This window comes from Jaculus jaculus, chromosome 10 (genome assembly GCF_020740685.1).
Source record: "Jaculus jaculus isolate mJacJac1 chromosome 10, mJacJac1.mat.Y.cur, whole genome shotgun sequence".
Lineage (NCBI taxonomy): Eukaryota > Metazoa > Chordata > Mammalia > Rodentia > Dipodidae > Jaculus > Jaculus jaculus.
In genome coordinates this window covers 55,573,545-55,592,946 of record NC_059111.1, presented here as the reverse complement: position 1 = coordinate 55,592,946, position 19,402 = coordinate 55,573,545, and the positions used below count along the sequence as shown (strand labels likewise).

The 19,402-nt window shown below is 37.5% G+C and overlaps 1 protein-coding gene and 1 long non-coding RNA gene across 3 annotated transcripts in view; one reads left to right on the top strand and one right to left on the bottom strand.

Annotated features, from left to right (window-relative positions):
• Positions 1-19,402, top strand: part of LOC101594396 (ATP-dependent translocase ABCB1) — a 104,469-nt gene that overhangs the window by 64,386 nt on the left and 20,681 nt on the right. For both annotated transcript variants that reach the window (XM_045160431.1, XM_045160430.1), the window contains 5 exons: positions 8,891-9,067; positions 9,732-9,878; positions 13,362-13,469; positions 15,299-15,376; positions 18,557-18,640. In XM_045160431.1, the coding sequence (XP_045016366.1) occupies positions 8,891-9,067; positions 9,732-9,878; positions 13,362-13,469; positions 15,299-15,376; positions 18,557-18,640 (594 nt within the window). The remainder of the gene's footprint in view (positions 1-8,890; positions 9,068-9,731; positions 9,879-13,361; positions 13,470-15,298; positions 15,377-18,556; positions 18,641-19,402) is intronic.
• Positions 6,851-19,402, bottom strand: part of LOC123464026 — a 35,763-nt gene continuing 23,211 nt past the window's right edge. Inside the window, exons 3-4 of the long non-coding RNA XR_006639318.1 lie at positions 13,106-13,163; positions 6,851-6,973 (exon numbers count right to left, since the gene is read on the bottom strand). This is a non-coding gene — a long non-coding RNA (uncharacterized LOC123464026). The remainder of the gene's footprint in view (positions 6,974-13,105; positions 13,164-19,402) is intronic.

Sequence of the window (19,402 nt, the reverse complement as noted above, 5' to 3'; positions counted from 1 at the left end):
AATAAAATAAAATAAAAAGGAATGAGAGTCTGACAGAGCTAAGACCTGACCATTGGAGTTCAATTCCCTAGCACTCACATAAACAGCTGGGTGTGGCCACACCTGCCAGTAACCTACATGTTGTTGGGAGTAGAAACAGGAGACTCACTGGAGCTTGCAAAAACAGTAGCTCTCAGTGTGGAAAAGAGATTCTGTCTCCGGGGTCTCAAGGAAATATGCAAATGAGTATTGTAGGGAGACACCAAACATTCTTCTTTGGCCTCCATGTACATGGGTTAGTACATGTGCGCATACACATACATGTACCAACATACAAATAAGTAAATAAGATTTAAAAGTAAGATAGCCACTATAATAGCTACCTGCTACAATGGCTACTTGCTACTTGAATGATGGATAACAAATATCATAAAAGAAATAAAAAATGCACACAGAATTCTGAAGGCTTAGTTCAAAAAAATCAACATGAAGCTTTCTTTTACTTTTATTTTTTCTCAATTTTTATTAACATTTTACATGAATATAAAAACTAACCTATGGTAATACCCTCTTTCCCCCCACTTTCCCCTTTGAAATTCAATTCTCCATCATATCCCTCCCCATCTCAATCAGTCTCTCTTTTATTTTGATGCCATGATCTTTTCCTCCTCTTATGATGGTCTTGGGTAGGTAGTGTCAGGCACTGTGAGGTCATGGATATCCAGGGCATTTTGTGTCTGAAGAGAGCACATTGTCAGAAGGTCTACCCTTCCTTTGGCTCTCACATTCTTCTGCCACCTCTTTCACATTAGACCCTGAGCCTTGGAAGGTGTGATCGAGATGTTACACAGTACTCCAGTGACTTCTTTCCAGCACTATGATACCTTCTGAGTCATCCCGAGGTCACTGCCATCTGAAAAGAGAAGATTCTCTACCCAAAGTGAGCGTAGCATTAATATAAGGGTATGAATATTAAGAAAAGTGCTTACTGGGCAGTTTGATAAGCATAGTATATACATTTATCCAGACATCAGCAGATGTTATACCCCTGGGGCTCATGACTACACCTGTTTTAAGTTTTCAGTATGAGGGAATTCCCTCCCATGGAGCGAGACTCCAGTTCAATTGGAGGGCAGGTAGTTTCCATCATGATAGATGTGCCACTGTTGCACCAGTTGCCTCATTTGGCCTGGCTCACCAATTAAAGGGTTTGCAGTGTCCACTGTTGAGTATCTTCACTACTAGTGGTATCTCTTTCTCCCATTGAACTACATGCATAATGGCTTCTTCCAGCTTTCTGTTAGCTGGTCTACATGGAGGAGGTTATCAGCTCAGTTCCAGAAGTATTTATTTCTCAGTGGCCTTGCAGCCCAAGTATGTGGAGTCTTCAGCAATAGGGTCTTACCATCTATTCCTGGTGGGAAACCAAGGGCCTTGGCAATGACTTATAATGTTTTGGGGGAATCAGGGGCCTCCCTGACCAACAACACACTGGAAGGTATCCCATCCCCAGCAATGAAAATTTTCTAGCAACGATCTATGGCTCCTGAGTGTTCCATTGTCCAAATGTGTTCTAATGTCCATATGATTTATTTATTTATATCCTCTTAGATTTTGATTAGCCCTCCCTCCACCTTTCCTTTACTCAATCTTTTCTCCTGACCTCACTTTGGGCCTTTGCACCCCTGTTAATCTAGTCTTCTATTTACGTTTATACAATACCAACCTATTAATTATTCTCCTCCCTTCTTTTCTTGCATAATAGTCATATTGCCATAGGGTTATATTCTTATCTCTCTCCAGTTACTACTCGACTGAGGATCCTCAAATTATTGGTATTCACTGTAGGTTCATGAATGCACCATTCAGTCTCTTGGGGAAGAGACAATGCCTCAGAGTCTATTTTGCCACCCTGTGACTCTTACATTCTTTCCATCACCTCTCCCAGAATGTTTCCTAAGCCTTGGAGGGCATATTATAAGTCTCTTTCAGTGCTGACCACATGGCAGCCTCCAATTTTCTGCCTTGATGAGTTTTGTGTCTATCATTATCTCTCAATCTACCACCCTGATGGGTGACTAAGCTCTGGTGGGTAACTGAATGCTTTATTTATTTATTTGCAAGGGGGGAGGAGGAGAGTAAGAGAGGGAGGGAGGGAGGGAAGGAGGAAGGGAGGGAGGAGGGAGGGAGGGAGGGAGGGAGGGAAGAAGAGGGCACACCAGGGCCTTTAGCTGCTGTAAACAAACTCCAGATGCATGCACCACTTTCCTCATCTGGTTTTATGTGGGTACTGTGGAATAAAATCCAGGTCATTAGGCTTTGCAGGCAAGTGTTTTAACCACTGAGCAATCACTCCAGCACTCTCTTCCATTATTTTTTATTGATCTATGTATGTTTTTCTTCCAGTACCATGCTATTTTTATTAATATAGCTTTGCAGTGTATTTTGAAATCAGGTATGATGATAATACAAGTATTATTCTTCTTCCTGAGGATGCCTTTGCCTATCTGAGGCCTCTTGTGCTTACTTCCATATTAATTTTGAAACTATGTTTTATATTTCTGTGAAGAATGGTACTGGAATTTTGATTGGGATTGGATTGGATCTGTATATTTCTCATGATAGAATGGCCATTTTCTTGACTAATTCTTTTGATCTGTGAGTATGGGGGAATCTTTCCATATTCTGGTGTCTTCTTTAATTTCTTCCTTCAATATTTTAATTTTTTTTGTTATAAAGCTCCTTGGTAAGGGAAATTCCAAGATAATTAGTTTTTTGTTGACTATTGTAAATGGGACTGTTTCCCTGATTTCTTTCTCTGTATGTTGTCAATGGTATGTAATAAGGCTGTTGCTTGGTGCTGATTTTATACCCTGCCACTTTGTTGAAAGAGTTTATCCATTTTAGAAGGGTTTTGTAGGAGTCTCTTGGGTGACTTATGTAGAGAATCATATCATCTGCAAACAGAGATATTTTGACTTCTTTTCCATTTTGTATCCCTTTTATTTCTTTCTTTTGTCTTTTTGCTCAAGTTAAGGCTTCAAGTACTATGTTAATAGCAGTGGTGAGAGTAGACATCCTTGTCTTGTTCCAGACAGTGGAAATGCTTCATGTGTTTACCTATTTAGTATGATATGGGTCTTAAGTCCATTGGATGTAGTTCTTATTATGTTGTGATATGATTCCTCCATCCATAGTTTCTCTAGTGTTTTCATCATGAAGGTAATATATATAAAATTGAAAGTATCATGTGAATTCTGTCATTAAATCTATTTACATGATATAATACATTTACTGATTTCTGTATGTTGAACCACCCCTGTATCCTGGCATAAAACCAACTTAATCAAGGTGGATATTTTTGGTGTGTTCTTGAATTTGGTTTGCAAGAATTTTATTGGGAATTTTGCATTTAAATTCATCAGAGATAATGCTATATAATTCCATTTTCCTGTTGTTGTCTTTGTATGGTTTTGGTATTATTGTAATGCTGGCTCCATTAAAGGAGTCAAGGAGTCATATCTTCTTTTCAATTTTGTGAAATAACTTGAGAAGAAGAGGTTTTATTTCTTCAGTGAAGGTTTGGTAAAATTCAGCAATAAATCTATCTGGGCCTGGACTTTTTTATTGGGAGGATTTTAACTAGTCCTTCAATCTTATTAAATGTTATCATTCTAATCAGATGGTTTGTCTTTTCTGGGTTTAGTTTTGGAAGGTCATGTGAGTCAAGAAAATCATCCATTTCTTTCAGACTTCCTGGGATACATGATTTTGAAATACGTCTTAATGATTCTCCTAATTTCATTGATATCTGTTGTAAAACCTCCTTTCATCTCTCATCCACTTGATTAGACTATTTTCTCTTTTTATTTTGATCAATTTGGCCAGGGGTATGTCAATCTTGTTTCTTTTTTAATATTTTATTTATTTATTCATTTTTGAGAGAGAGAGAGAGAGAGAGAGAAAGGGAGGGAGGGAGGGAGAGAGGGAGAGAGGGAGAGAGAGAGGCAGATAGCCAGAGAGAGAGAGAGAGAAAATGAGCACACCAGGGACTCCAGCCACTGAAAACAAACTCTAGACAATTGTGCTACCCTGTGTATCTGGTTTATGTGGATACTTGGGAATTGAACCCAAGTCCTTGAGCTTTAAAGGCAAGCACCTTAAACACAAAGCCATCTCTCTAGCCTTTGTTTATTTTTCTTTGAAGAATCAACTCTTTGATTAATCAATTAAAAAATTATTTTCTTTGTTTCCAGTTCATAGATTTCTGCCCTAATCTTGATTCTTTCCTTCCATGTGCTATTTTTGTATTTGTTTTTTCTTGTTTTTCCAAAGACATCAGATGGATTGTTAAGTAATTGATTTGGGATTATTTTGTATTATAGGCATTTAGAGCTATAAATTTCCCTTCTGGGACTTATTTCATTGTGCCCCATAAGTTTTGGTATGTTGTGCTTTTGCTCTCATTCAGTTCTTTGGCAACCCATTAACTATTCTACAGTGGGTTGTTCAATCTCCCAGAGTGTATTAGTCCCTTCCACAATGCTGGGATGCACATCCAACCAAGCACAGTTGATGGAAGGCAGGGATTTATTTCAAGCTCACAGATTGGGGGAGCTCCATCAGTGATGGAAGAAGCTGGCTTCCTTTCATAGATCCAAGCAGAGAGAAACCACCAAAAAGCCAGCAAACATTAAAAAGCAACAAGCAGGGCTGGAGAGATGACTTAGTTGTTAAGGCACTTGCCTGCCAAGCCTAAAGACCCATGTTTGACTCTCCAGATCCCATGTAAGTCAGACACACAAGGTGATGCAAGCCACTAGGTTGTGGCACACAAGGTGGCGCACACATCACCTGGAGTTCAATTGCAGTGACTAGAGAGGGCCCTGGCATACTAGTTCTCTCCCTCCCTCCCTCCCTCTCTCTCTTGCTCTCACTCTCTCACATTAAAAAGAATCAGGGATGGGGAGATGGCTCAGTGGTTAAGGTATTTGACAACAAAGTCAAAGGACCCAGGTTCAATTCCCCAGGACCCACATAAGCCAGGGGCATAAGGTTGTGCACGTGTCTGGAGTTCGTCTGCAGATGGCTGGAGGCCCTGGCACACCCATTCTTTCTTTGTCTCCCTCCCCCCTGTCTTTATCATTAATTAATTAACTAATTAATTAATGCAACAAGCAGGGACCTAGCTGAGTTCAGACTTCTCTGCATACCTTTGGTTTGGAATTCAGATGCACTCCCAGTAATCTCTGCCCCATTCCCAGTAGCAGAAGTCTGCCCACTAGACGCTAAAGCTGCAAACTCAATTTTAATAAAACACCTGAGTCTATGGGGCCATACAAACTACCACAAGGAATTTGTGTATTTTCTGATGTCTGTCTTGTTGACTTCTAGTTTATTGCATTGTATTCCAATACTAGAAAGGTAAGTATGTCCATTTTTCTGAATTTATGGAGACTAGCTTCATGTCCTATTGTATTATTAATCTATTTATTTATTTATGAGAAAGAGAGAGAGAGAGAGAGAGAGAGAGAGAGAGAGAGAGAGAATGAATGGGTGTGCCAAGTACTGCAGCTACTGCAAATGAATTCCAGATGCATTCCTTACCCTGTGCATCTGGCTTTAAGTGGGTACTGGGGAATTGAACCTGGGTCCTTTGGCTTTGTAGGAATGTGCCTTAATTACTAAGCCAGTTTTTCCAGCCCTGATTAATCTATTTTAGAGAAGGTTTGATGAACTTCTGAGAAGAATGTGTATTCTGTAGTGTTTGAGTGAAATGTTCTGTAGGTATTTGTGAAGTCCATTTGATCTATGGTGTTATTTAGCTCCATTGGTTGTTTTTTTTTTTTCCTTATTATCTGTTTAGATGATCTGACTAGTAATGACAGTCAGGTCTTAAATTCACCCACTATTATTGTATTGGGATATATTTCTGATTAATGTCTAGTAGCTTTTGCTCTATAAAATTTGGTGCACATTTTTCTGATTGTAATACCCTCTTGTTGAATTGTTTCTTTGCGGAGTATAATGTAACCTTCTTTATCTCTTTTGATTGCTTTTGGTTTTAAGTCTATTCTTCAGATATTAGTACAGACAGAATTGCTTGAATATCTTTTTCCATTCTTTTACTCTAAAGTGGTGTCTATATTTTATGGGAAGGGAAGTTTCCTGAAGACAGCAGATGAATGTATCCAGTTCAAACTCTTAACCTGTGCCATTTAAAAATATTATTTTATTTAGTGATTTGCAAGGAGATAGAAAGAAATAATGAATAAGAATCATTGTGCCAAGGCCTAGTGCCACTGCAAACGAACTCTGGATATATGCACCACTTTGTGCATCTATCTTTACATGGAAATGGGGGTATAGAATCCAGGCTATAGGCTTTGCAAGCAAGTGCCTTTAACCACTGAGCCATCTCTCCAGCCTACTCTGTGTCTTTTCATTAGGAAGTTGACTCCATTGATGTTCAGAGTTATAATTGAGAAGAGTGAGCTAATCCCTGTAATGTTGAAGTCTTCGGGGAGTTAGTTGTTTTCTTGATCTTCATTTGATTTCATGTCTGTTCTAGTTTTCAATATTGTTTTTTTTACCTCCAGTAGCAACTTGCAAATTATTGTTTTTCTCTTCAGTATAAAGTATTCCATCCAGTATATTCTGTAGGGGTGTTTTGGTGCTCATATATTCACAAAGCCTACTTTTATTATGAAAAATTTACTTTTACCTTCTATGATAAGGGATAATTTTTTTGAGTATAGTAATTTGGGTTGGAAGCCAGGGTCTTTTAAAATTCAAAGCCCTCCTTGCTTTTAGAGTTCCATTGAAAAATTGGATGCAGTTCTGATAGGCTTACCTTTGTAAGTGATGAGCTGTTTTTGGAGAGTATGAAAGAGGTGTCTTGGTGCTGAACACACCACTGTCATTTCTTCTCAGCACTATGGTGGCTTTTGAGTCACCCCAGTGGTCACTGCTATCTGAAAGGAAGTTTCTCCAGCTAGAAGCAAAAGTACCATTAATATGTAGGTATAAACATAAAAACATGCTTAGAGGACAGTTTGGTGAGCATAATATATGCAGTTAGCCAGACCAGACAACAGCAGGCATTACTCCCCTAGGGCTCATGACTCCCCAGCCATAGGCATTTGACTAGGTTTTCAGTACCTGACATGTAGTCCCTCCCATGGAGCAGACCTCCAGTCTAATTAGAGAACAGTTCGTTTCTCTCATAAAAGACATGTCATTATTGCAACAGTTGACACATTTGACCTAGCTGGCTAATCTTAAGGCTTGCAAGGTCTACTGTCACTTGACACTGTTGATGACATCTCTCTCCCAAAAGGCTGAATGCAGCATAGCTCTTTACATATTTCTGACAGTTAGTCAGCAGTGAGGAGGTCTCCAGCTCATCTCCAGCTTGATTTCTCAATGACCTTCAGCATGTAGAGTCATCAACAATAGATCTTATCATCTGGTTCTGAAGGGCAACCAAGAGCCTTGGCAAAGGCCTGTAATGTTTTGGTGCATCAGGGATCTCCCTGGCCAACAACTAACTGGAAAGTATCCCACCCCTGGCACTGAAATTTTTATAATAACCGTCTATGGCTTCTGAGTGCACCATTATCCATGTCCATAGCATAATTCTACCCATATTCATTCATTTTCTTTCTCTTTCTCTTTATTTCTCTCTCTCTGTCTTAAACACATATAGTATTGTCTAGAAAAGAAGCATGTTTCTGTATTAATATTATTTCTATTCTGTGGAGAATGTCATTGGGATTTTGACGGATATTTCATTGAATCTTTAGGTTGTTTTGATAATATAGTCATTTTCATGTCTCAGTTTTGATCCATGAAAATGGGTGGTCTTTCCATTTCCTATTTTATCTTTCAATTTCTTTATTGAATATCTCAAAGAATTCATTGTAGGGGTCTTTGCAACTCATTGGTTAGGCTTATTTCTAGGCATTTTATAAAGCAATTGGTATTGGCATTTCACCTTGATTTCAATATTGGCATATAGAGAAGCCACCTTTTTTTTTTTTTTTCAAGGTAGGGTCTCACTCTGGCTCAGGCTGACCTGAAATTCACTATGTAGTCTCAGGGTGGCCTTGAACTCCCAGCAAGCCTTCTATCTCTGCCTCCCGAGTGCTGGGATTAAAGGCATGTGCCACCATGCCCAGCTAAACTACTTATATTTGTATGTGGACTTTATATCCAGCTACTTTTCTGAGTGTTTTTTTTTTTATCAGAACATCTATAAATAGAAATTTTATTTCTTCCTTTTCTATTTGCATTCCTTTATTTCTTTTTCTTGTTTATTACACTGGATAAGACTTCAGATACTATATTGAGTAAGAGTAATAATAAAGTGGATATCTCTGTCTTGTTTCTGATTTTAAAAGATAAGCCTACTCAGTAAGTTTTTATGGTGATTACATGCTGAAATTTATAAAGTAACGTCATTAGATATTAGATATCAGTATTTTTGACATATTGTGAAAATATGATGCATAACAACAATTTATTTACGCTCTTTCTTTTTACATTTTTTAAAATGTGGCTACTATAAAATTTTAGATTATAAGTGTGGAGCACTATGTGGCTTATACCATATTTCTGTTCACACAGTGATCCAAAAGCAAACTTGATTTAACCACATACCTCCAGAAAGGAAATGACTACATAAGATATGTGGAAGGAATGTCATGTTATTTCAGTACATTCAGAGGCAATCCCTCTTATTTAGTGGTTTTTATTTTCCCAACATAGCACACAAAAAGAAATAGCAGCTTAATTTTATCCTTTCTATGACTTAAATAAATTACTATTTTGCTTGATTCTGATGTTCATCAATAGATTTTATTATCTAACTAAGTATAACTAAATTATGCATGTTTCTTATTTATTTTAGACAAGAGGAAATGAAATTGAATTAGAAAATGAAGTTTTTGAATCCAAAAGTGAAACTGATGCCTTAGACATGTCTTCAAATGATGCAGGATCCAGTCTAATAAGAAGAAGGTCAACTCGCAAGAGCACCCATGGACCACATGGCCAAGACAGAAAGCTTAGTACAAAAGAGATCCAGGTATGGATGAGTACATAGTTTACATTCCCACACACCTTGTGGCTCTCCTAGGTAGGTGGGTTAGAGCTAGAAAAGAAGCAGGAATAAGAAGTTAGCTTTCATAATCCTTCGGTCCTAACCTCCTGAGTGTTCCAGCAACATTTTATAGTCAGTTTAGAAATTAAAGGGATTAAGAATTAAAGATTTATAAATTAAGAATAAGCATTACAGATTTTTATAATTAAAATTTTTAATGTAGAGATGATAGGAGGTCTTTAAATATTACATTTTTATTTTATTTATTCCTACTTATAAAATATTCTTATCACCTGCTGATTTCCAGGTCTAAAGTTAAAAGCATTGTTCATTTCTTAAAGAATAGAGGCTTACCATAATAATTTGTCATCACTGTAGTAGAAACTAAAGAACTATCAACTGTTAAAGAATAAAAATCGCCTAAATATACACTTAAGAATTTTGTGTCACTCCTATAATCCTAGCAGTTGGGGACTGAAAGGAGAATGATCAAAAGTCCAAGAACAGCGTCTGTAGCATATTGAGCTCATGGCCAGCCTGTGCTAAATGAGAACATATCTAAGAAAACGTTTTCATCCCTATAGAAAAACTAGTAAAATCAATGATAGGTTCTTCTTTAAACTAGCTTGAAATATTTTATGATTTTTAGGATGAAAATGTTCCTTCAGTTTCATTTTGGAGAATTCTAAAGCTGAACTCAACTGAATGGCCTTATTTTGTGGTTGGTGTATTTTGTGCCATTATAAATGGTGGCTTGCAACCAGCATTTGCAGTAATATTCTCAAAGATTGTGGGGGTAAGTATTTTTTAATTTATTTATGAGTCTTTACTGATACTGACTGAACTATTTAATGAATATGCATTAGCCATAAAGAAACATATTCCTTCAAACAAAACCAGCTTCTTAAAAAGTAAGAACTGAAGTCTGATTTATCAGAGGAATGATAATTTTTTTAGATACTCTTTGATCCTGGTTTCTATCCAGAGGTCTTGATAATTTCTATTCTAGTGGGTTGGGCACTCATTCATTGAAGAAGTCATTGAAATCTGGAACTCACTTTCCTATACTTCCCAATGTTGAGCTCTCAGCAAAAGTCATGAACTGTCTTTTACCTCACCAACATGCAACATTTCTCAGACTAGGTCAACAGTTGTGTAATATGCACACTGGCCAAGACGTGACCATGAACACAAATTACTTGTGTAGGATGTAATTTTTACCTCATGACTAAAATAGGAACAAACATCTGTATATTAGTTAGATTTTAATCACTGTGAAAGATACCTGAGATTATTTTCCTTTTCTGTTTATAAAAGATAATGTTATATAAGGTTCTTTTGTATGCTAGGTATCCACTACCACTGAGTTACATCCCCAGACCTGTTGATTTCTATTTGGAGACAGGATCTTGATAAATTACTTAGGCTGGCCCTGAGCTTGCCACATAACTCAGGCAGAACTTGAAACTGTCCTTCCTCAACCTTCTAAGTAGCCTGGATTACAGGCATGTGCCACCATGCCCAGTTTTTAGCGAAGAAATACAGTAGAGGGAATGATTTATTTGGTTACATTTCCATAGGTTTCAATGTAAGGTCAGCTGGACCCATTTCTTCAGGCTTTAGGTAAGGCAGGAAATCATGGCAGTAGGAGCATGTGGCAGATGCTTCTCACCTCATGGTAGCCAGGAAACAGAAACAGAGATAGAAGGAATAGGGACAAGGTTTTAACTTTCTAGGAATCCCTCTTCACTGAGATACTGTCTACTTTCTTATAATGAGGCATCACCTTCCAAGAGGGCACATATTAATCTCTCAAAGGACTAGTCCATTGATTAGGTAAGAACACTCATGATCCAAGCACCTCTCAATGATTAGATCTATCAGCTGAAAAATAAGCCTTTAACAAGTGAGCCTTTTGGAGAGATACTTCATATACAAACCATAACAAATACCCTGAAGATTGAAGTCATATTGGTTCCATCTGATTTTATCAGTGGCATTTTCTTTTTTTTTTTTTTTTTTTAATTTTTATTTATTTGAGAGCGACAGACACAGAGAGAAAGACAGATAGAGGGAGAGAGAGAATGGGCATGCCAGGGCTTCCAGCCTCTGCAAACGAACTCCAGACGCGTACGCCCCCTTGTGCATCTGGCTAACGTGGGATCTGGGGAACCGAGCCTCGAACCGGGGTCCTTAGGCTTCACAGGCAAGCGCTTAACCGCTAAGCCATCTCTCCAGCCCATATCAGTGGCATTTTCAATATTAAGTTTTAATCTAGGAAGTCATATTCTCTCTTTAATGACAAATACAAATGTTCCAGCCATTATGTTAAGCACACCCCTGTCATGCTGTGAAAAACTTGTGTAGAAAGACATTAATCACCATTAGAATCATGAACCAAAGACTTCATTTTATAACAAATAATAACTATTCAAGTCTATATATGCCTATCTAGGTTAATATTTATATTTAATGTACTTATTCAAGAGATATTTTGTCACTTCCTGCTTATATGAGGTACTTTTATATTTGTTGAAAAAAATTACTAAGAAGGAAACAAAACTGAATCTATAGAATATATACTATAGAACAGAGCCCAGGAAATTTTTCTGTAATGTGTAAGAGGAGGTTCCAGGAAGATAGCTCAGCCACTAACGTGCTTATCTTGAAAGTATTAGAACCTAAAGCAGATCCCTAGAACCCACATAAAAAAATAAAAGCCAGGCATGGTGGCATGTACCTAGAATCCCAGTGCTAGGGAAGTGGAGACAGCATGATCCCTGGAATTCACTGGACAGCCAGTCTAGCCTAATCGGTGAGTTCCAGACCAACGAAGGCTACTGTCTTTAAAAATGAGGTAATATCCAAGGTTGTGCTCTGGCTTTCACATGCACACCAGTGAGTGTGCACCTACACACAAGCATAAGCAAAAGATTTAAGAAAAAAGTATAAGAGGAGCAGATATTTTAGGCATTGCTGGTCAGTCATGTGTTTTCTGTTGCAAAAAAAATATTGCTTTTATGAAAAATCAGCAAAGTATAGTGTTGAAACATATGAACATAACTGCATTCCACCAAATTATATGTAATTTGACTGATGGACCATACTTTAGTTTACTTATCTCTATTCTAATATATGTCTTGTGGTGTTGGAGAGAGACTGTAGTGTCATCAAAAGAAAAGATTAAAAGTAGCTAAGTTAGAAATGGCTTGGAAGTTTTAACAACATATTAACTTAAGCACTTTTAATTTTTCTAATTCCTTTTATAAAACATATGTCTGACGGTAGGAGACATGGGGCAGGCATATTAGCTCTGAGATGCCACTGGGTAGGCAAGCAACCATCTCATCTGCCTCAGTATAAACAGTGAAATCTGGGAAAATTGACCTGAATTTATTTCATTAGATCATCTCCTGCTATGTTATCTTTAATAGGTTAGTTATCTCTCTGAGCTTTACTTACTCCTCTCTGCATAAAATAGTGAAAGTAATAAAAACAAGGATTAGCACGTGAATCTGCCCAAAGTAATACCTGATACAGAGTGAGAATTCAGTGTTTTTGAGCTCTTATTTTTGTTGAAATGTCTAGACAAGAAAAATTGAGTTAATGTCTTCTGAAAATAACATTTTGTTTCTTTTTTACAAAGCATAAAATTGTCTGAGTTTGATAAGGAGAGTATCTCTTTTACCCAGACTGGCTTGGCCTTTGAGAGAGAGAGGTGTTTCTTTCCCTGTGGAGTGGTTGTTGTCTATGTTCTTCCATCTTCAGGCGTCCTTTTAGTCCTTCTAACCATCTCTGGAAAGGTTTCCCTCTATGGACCTCAGTCAGCTGTCTATAACTATCACCTGGCTCTCTACCTGTCCCTCCTACAAGAATGCTAGCTCAGGAACTTCTTTTGTTTCTGAAAGGCTGAGTGAATACACCTCCTCTGGTCAGCAAGAGCCATCATCAGATTCTGTCCAGACACTGTGGGACATGTCCACTCAGGAAAACAATGAGCTTTCCCACAGCACAGTTCCTTACCAAGGCTTCCAGGAGCATATTCTCTTCCTCTTCGCACTGTAGGATGGCACACATTACTCTAAGAGGAAAAATGAGCAAGAGAATATTGGAATTGTCTGTGAATGGCATAACCCCTGTGTCTCTAAGGAAGGCAGAATACAGATGCCTTGGAGGTTGGCATTAGTTGGAAGCCAATCCTGTCATATGGGAAATGGGGTGAATGCAGAATGAGTTCTTCAGTGATAAAACTAATAATCTTTCAAATATTTTCTCATAGGTTTTTACAAGAAATGATGATCCTGAAACTAAACGACAGAATAGTAACCTGTTTTCCCTATTGTTTCTTATCCTTGGAATTATTTCTTTTATTACATTTTTCCTCCAGGTAAATGTCTCCATTTATCTATTTTTACTTCATTTGGGAGAGGAAATATAAACCAAACAGCTTTGTAACTTTCAGTATATTACAATTTCTCCTCACTTAATGTGGCCACTAATAGTCAGGTTGTTTTTACATTCTCTGTCTCCCTTCCTTATTTTCTCTTCCCCACCCAACCCTTCCACAACTGAAAATCCTGAAGTAATCATAGGGGACATATTGGTAGATTTAATATGATAACAAATGGAAGGTGGGGACTCAAATATGGACTTTGTATTAGACCTTGGTATAAATTATGATGTAAGTATTGCTGGTCAATTTAAATATTCAGAGAAATGTCTGCCTTTATTTTAAAAGCAACAAAAAATTACAAAACTCCCCAAGCAGATCACACTGAATTCAAAAGGGGGCTCAAAAGTTAAATAACTTAGCTCTTGACAAAGGAGAAAGAACCCAGTTAATGATGGCAGAATGTGTGTCCTAAAAACCAGACAAAACCAAAAACCCCCTGTAGGAAACATGTATAAATCAAATGTGGCAGCTTTCAAATCATGTAGTTCAAATGCAATTGCTAAGGAAATAAGTACTCTGAAAGTTTATTGAGCTAAGGCATACAGTATAAAGTTTGGGGTTATACCTAGGTTCAGTTAACATTTGTATAGGTACACAGTTATGAGTGCTTGGACAAATAAGTAAATCTGTGTAAGTCTCAGCTTTCTTAATCTGTAAATAGCAAAAATATTGCCTCATTAATTAACAGAGATCATGTGACTAAGAACTTGGACCAATCTGAAGCAATAGTAAATAATTACTTATTAAATGAATCAGTGGTTAGTTATATACAATATTTTTACCTAAGACTCTGAATTTTATTTATTTAATACATCTCAAGTACTTATTAACATTTTAGTACACAGGGAATTGTTCTGCTGACTATACTTAGCACAAAATAAAAATAAGGTTTTTCTTTACCACGCTCTGTGTGTCTTCTGTGGGCCATCACTTCTCTCTACTTCCCTGTGTGCTTCTGTGGGCCATTGCCTCTCCAGTCTACTTCCCTGTGTGTCTTCTGTGGGCCATCAATTCCCAGTGTCAAATGGGAAGTTGACTGTGCTTCTTTCTACCCTGGTGCCCCCTAGATCATTGGAGGGAAGAATCAGCCTTTCTCCCCAGACGTGGCCTAGTATGGCAGCACACTTATGTCTTCTTATTCTTCAAGTCATTTTATTCCCCTTCTGTTAAGCTAAAAGGTTATATAGCCTTGAAGGGTGAAGAAGTAATATGCAGAAAGTCCTCTCAGCTGCCTTTTTCAATCTACTCGCTCACAAAAATTTGACCTTTTAAGTTTGAAAATTAAGAATATGATACCTCTGTTCCCTGCACCTTTTATAGTTGGGGGAGTAAAAATTCTTGTACTCCCTTATTATACTTCTGGGTCTTGTTTAATTATTAATAGTAGTGCTTTGGCTTTCACAGGTATCCCAATTTAGATGCTAGATAATGTAGCCATCTTCTTTCAAGTGTTAGTCCCTGCCTTGGGAACACAGTATCTTCCTGAGTGATATGCATGTGTTCACTGGGAAAGTAAGTAGAGCTTGGAATCAGAAGAGGAGGAATATATTTTTAAGGAAATTGTGGTCAGCCTGTCAGCTGGATGGGAGTGATAGGGTCATATTTTACTGTAGCATAGGGTCATATATGCATGACAAACTCACACAATGAGGTTTGTGAGTTTGTCTAGAATCCTGGTTTAATGGTGTCATCAACCTTCTCCTGTTGTATAATCACTGCCTGAGTGTCTGACAATCTGTGTGGGATGCTCTCATTCTTCACAGGGCTACACATTTGGCAAAGCTGGAGAGATCCTCACAAAGCGGCTCCGATACATGGTCTTCAAATCCATGCTGAGGCAGGTATGGCTGTTGAGATTGCTCTCTGGTGTGTTTTTCACTTCTCACTTGAGCTCCGTGTACCCAGGTGTTATAAGCTCTGACAGATTGTTCAGGTTGAGGTCCCATGTTGGTCCTCTCTGAGCCTCATTTTGGAGGTGCAGGTACAGGCTTATGCTACTCTGCAGTGTGTTTGCCACAGATGTGCACAAGGAACTGGACTGCTTATGACTCAGTTTGTCTCAGCAGTGGGGAACCATGTAAGCATAAGCGATATTAGCCAAAAAAAAAGTAATAGAAGTGATTTTTCTATATCCCTCATATTTTCTCTCGTTAGCCTTCTTTCGCCCACATCCACACCAATAGATACCTTTTGTACCTTCCTTCCAAAATTTAGATTCATGTTCATGCCTGACTGCCCAGTTTCTTTGCTGGGATGAGATTAATACAGTAACTCATCCTGCCACTATTAGCTAGCAATAACTTAATAGAGTGCCTTTTACAATGTGTATTTGTATAACAAACAACAGTATCAATGTGCTCATTATAAAGGAGAAAGAGTACTTGGGGGAGGTAACCCACAGCAGCCCAGTTCCAAGTGGGAAACTTTAATCATCATCAAAATGTTGTATATGATGAAATATTTCCTTCTTAAAATCACTAGTCTCTTGCATAAAGCTCTGGAAGCTGCCCCACAGGGCTGGGGATGTAGGTCAGAGGCAAAGCACTTGCCTAGCATAGATAAGGCATCATTGGATCATGTAACTGGGAAAAAAAGAATCTGATGAGAAATATCCATATCTTTTGTTTGGATTTCTAAAAGACCATCCATCTTCCCAGTTGTGTGTGAACTCATACTCCTTTTTCACTCCATTACCATTTTAAAAGGTATATTTATGATATCCAGGTAGTGTGACAGACACAGCTAGTACTGATCATGATGAATGAAAGAGTACTGTTTAATAGTGTTCCTGTTTTTGAACTCTTCTAGCACAATACAGGTATATAGAAATGTAAAGATACATATATATATATATATATATATATATATGTACATATATATACATATATACACACTTATACATATATATACAAGTATATATACATATACATTTTAGACATATATACATACAGGATTTTTGTTGTGGTGGTCCAGGTGGGCCTCAAAATCACTATGTAGCCAAGAAGAACCTTGAACTCCTGATACTACTACCACCACCTTCCATGTTCTGGGATCACATGTGTATGCCAGCATACACAGCTTTTAAAGAATATTTATTACTGACATTCCCTTAGGCTCAAGGCTTACCTTGGTCCAGCACCAAATAGCCCATTACCCCAGCAGATGCCAGGCCAACTACTAGATCATCCATCTATGCTTTGGGAGCTGAGGAAATGGATGTTATAACTTATAATCCCTTCTACATAAATTGCTCAGTAGAAAACACATATATCAGAGCTATTCTTTAAAAATCTAGGTGCTGTAGAGATGGATTAGTGGTTAAGTTGCTTGCCTAAAAAAGCTAAAGGACACAGGTTCGATTCCCCAGGACCCACATAAGCCAGATGCACATGGTAGCACAGGTTTGGAGTTCGTTTACAGTGGTTGGAGGCCTTAGTGTGCCCATTCTCTCTCCTTGCCTCTCTCGGCTTCTCTCAAATAAAAATAAAAAAAACTATTTAAAAACATCTGAATGGTGAAGCTTCAAGGAAGTCACATTTCAATGGGGGAAACATTAAGCATTAGAGAATACTGAAGAGCAAACTGATGTAGACTACAATGAGTTACACCATTTTGTTTGCTTTAAATGTTTCCTTGAAAAAAATAATAGTCACTTCTTTAACACAAGCTATTAATTCAGGTAACTACTTGAAAACCAAAGCTATTTATGACATGAATTAAAATTTAAAAATCCTTGTTGCTTATTCTGAGTATGTCATTTTAATCTAAATTTTTAAAATGTTTTTAATCTGGTTAATTTATGCTACCCTGGGACAGTTAGCTAGCTGCATATCAGTTTCTTTCTTCAGATACCTAATAAATGTTTAAAATGCCAACATTTCCAAACTTGAACTTTTGTTCACATCTCTCACCAGGCTTATCATATCTACTCTTTACACTTCTCTAAACTAAAGCCTTCATGATTCCCCTCTCTGTTTAATATTGCAATAGCCTCCTGGCTGGTTTATTTCTTCTATCCTCTTCCCAATTCAGAATTTTGCCCTCACAAAAGCCAGCATTGTTCTTCTAAAATGTGGAAAAAAACACATTATTAAGGAAAAGTCTGCAAAGTTGCCTAAAGGCCATACATGTTATGCATTCCTTCCCATCCCACCTTAAAGACATTATCTGCAATACTACTCATGTGTAGCACACAGTATCTTTCCCATACCCCCACAAGACTGGGTACTATACAACATGTTAAAGAGATGACCAGGGAAGAACAGTGGTATCCAGAGGTAGAGGGAGGATTACAGATAAAGAAGCAAATTTGCTTCCTATGTTGCTAGCAGGCTATAAGGCTTTCTTGCTATGTATGAGTAAATCAAGTGTAGACTTTGTCTCGGGGTTTTTTTAAGTGTTATATCTTCCCTTAGATACTCCTAAGCCTTCCTTCATGTGGGTCTTTGCGAAAATGTCACCTTACAAAGAGGCTTTCTCTGCACTGTCTCCCAATCTGTAGCACCTTTCTTCACTTTATATATCTTACCTCACCTTGTTTTCCCTCCACCATGTTTATCATCACCTGAGATGGCATGTTTATTCATATGTGCCTTCTATTGCTAGAAGGAAGCCTTTAAAACAGCAGCAACTTTGTCATTACTTGTCTCACTGTTCAAAGTTTAAAATCATGCTTTGGACAAAGTAGAGACTAAAAAATGTTTTTAAAAATGAAGTGCCTGGGCATGGTGGCACACGCCTTTGATCCCAGTACTTACGAGACAAATGTAGGAGGATTGCTATGAGTTTGAGGCCACCCTAAGAATACATAGTGAATTCCAGGTCATCCTGGGCTACAGTGAAACCCCATATTGAAAAAAAACAAAACAAAAAACAAATGAAGTTATGTATTTATGTGTTTTTAGAATCACTTTGTTGTCTAGTGGATGTTAGATCCTGAAAGGTAAACAAAACTGACTGTCATTATCCTCCTGGAGTCTCATAAATAGAGCTTTAAGATGATAAATGTCTTTGTTCCATAGGATGTCAGCTGGTTTGATAACCCTAAAAACACCACTGGAGCATTGACCACCAGGCTTGCTAATGATGCTGCTCAAGTTAAAGGGGTATGTGCCTCCTTTCTGTATGCGTGTTCATCTTAACTCTATTTTGAATCTTAGTATGAAGTTGGTTTTTGTCATAATTGGTGTTAGTTTTGAGCCTTATTTTTAATAAAATGTAAATAGATATTTAACCCACTAGTGTATCACATGCTTTACCAAGCATGTCAAAATTTAAAGATAATATATTATGTAGCATACAGATAGCTATAGGCTTTCTTCCATTTTGCAATGCTCTTCATACCATGAAGAAGGTGTATGCCAAAGGACAAAAAGAAGTTTCTTCATCGTACCTTAATATCTATTTTTAATGCTTGGAAAATTGAAATGAATACTGACAAAAGAGGATAGTATAGTTGCTGTCAGAAACTAAAGGAGCATTATGGTTTAGTAGCAAAGGAAGAAAACATGCTTAAAAATAGAGTGAAGAAAACAAAATGTACATTACAATTATGGAAGGAAAAACTTCATAACTTAACAGACTATAAACTGAAAGTTTATTGCTACCTGAATCTCTAATTGATATAAATAGAAATGTTTAATGGGTTTTGATTTTTGGATGAAGTGATAATTTCTCCTGTAACTACATCTTCTGTGGAAATAATCTACACTATGATGCTGAAAAATGTATGATCTCTGGCCCCTACCAATCTTATGTTTTAATCATCCCGAAAGGCAGTATAATGCAGGAAGTTTTTCTGTCTATTTAATTGGGTTTATGAGTAACTGAGGTTATGAAAGTAGAAGAACACAGAACTTCACAACTGC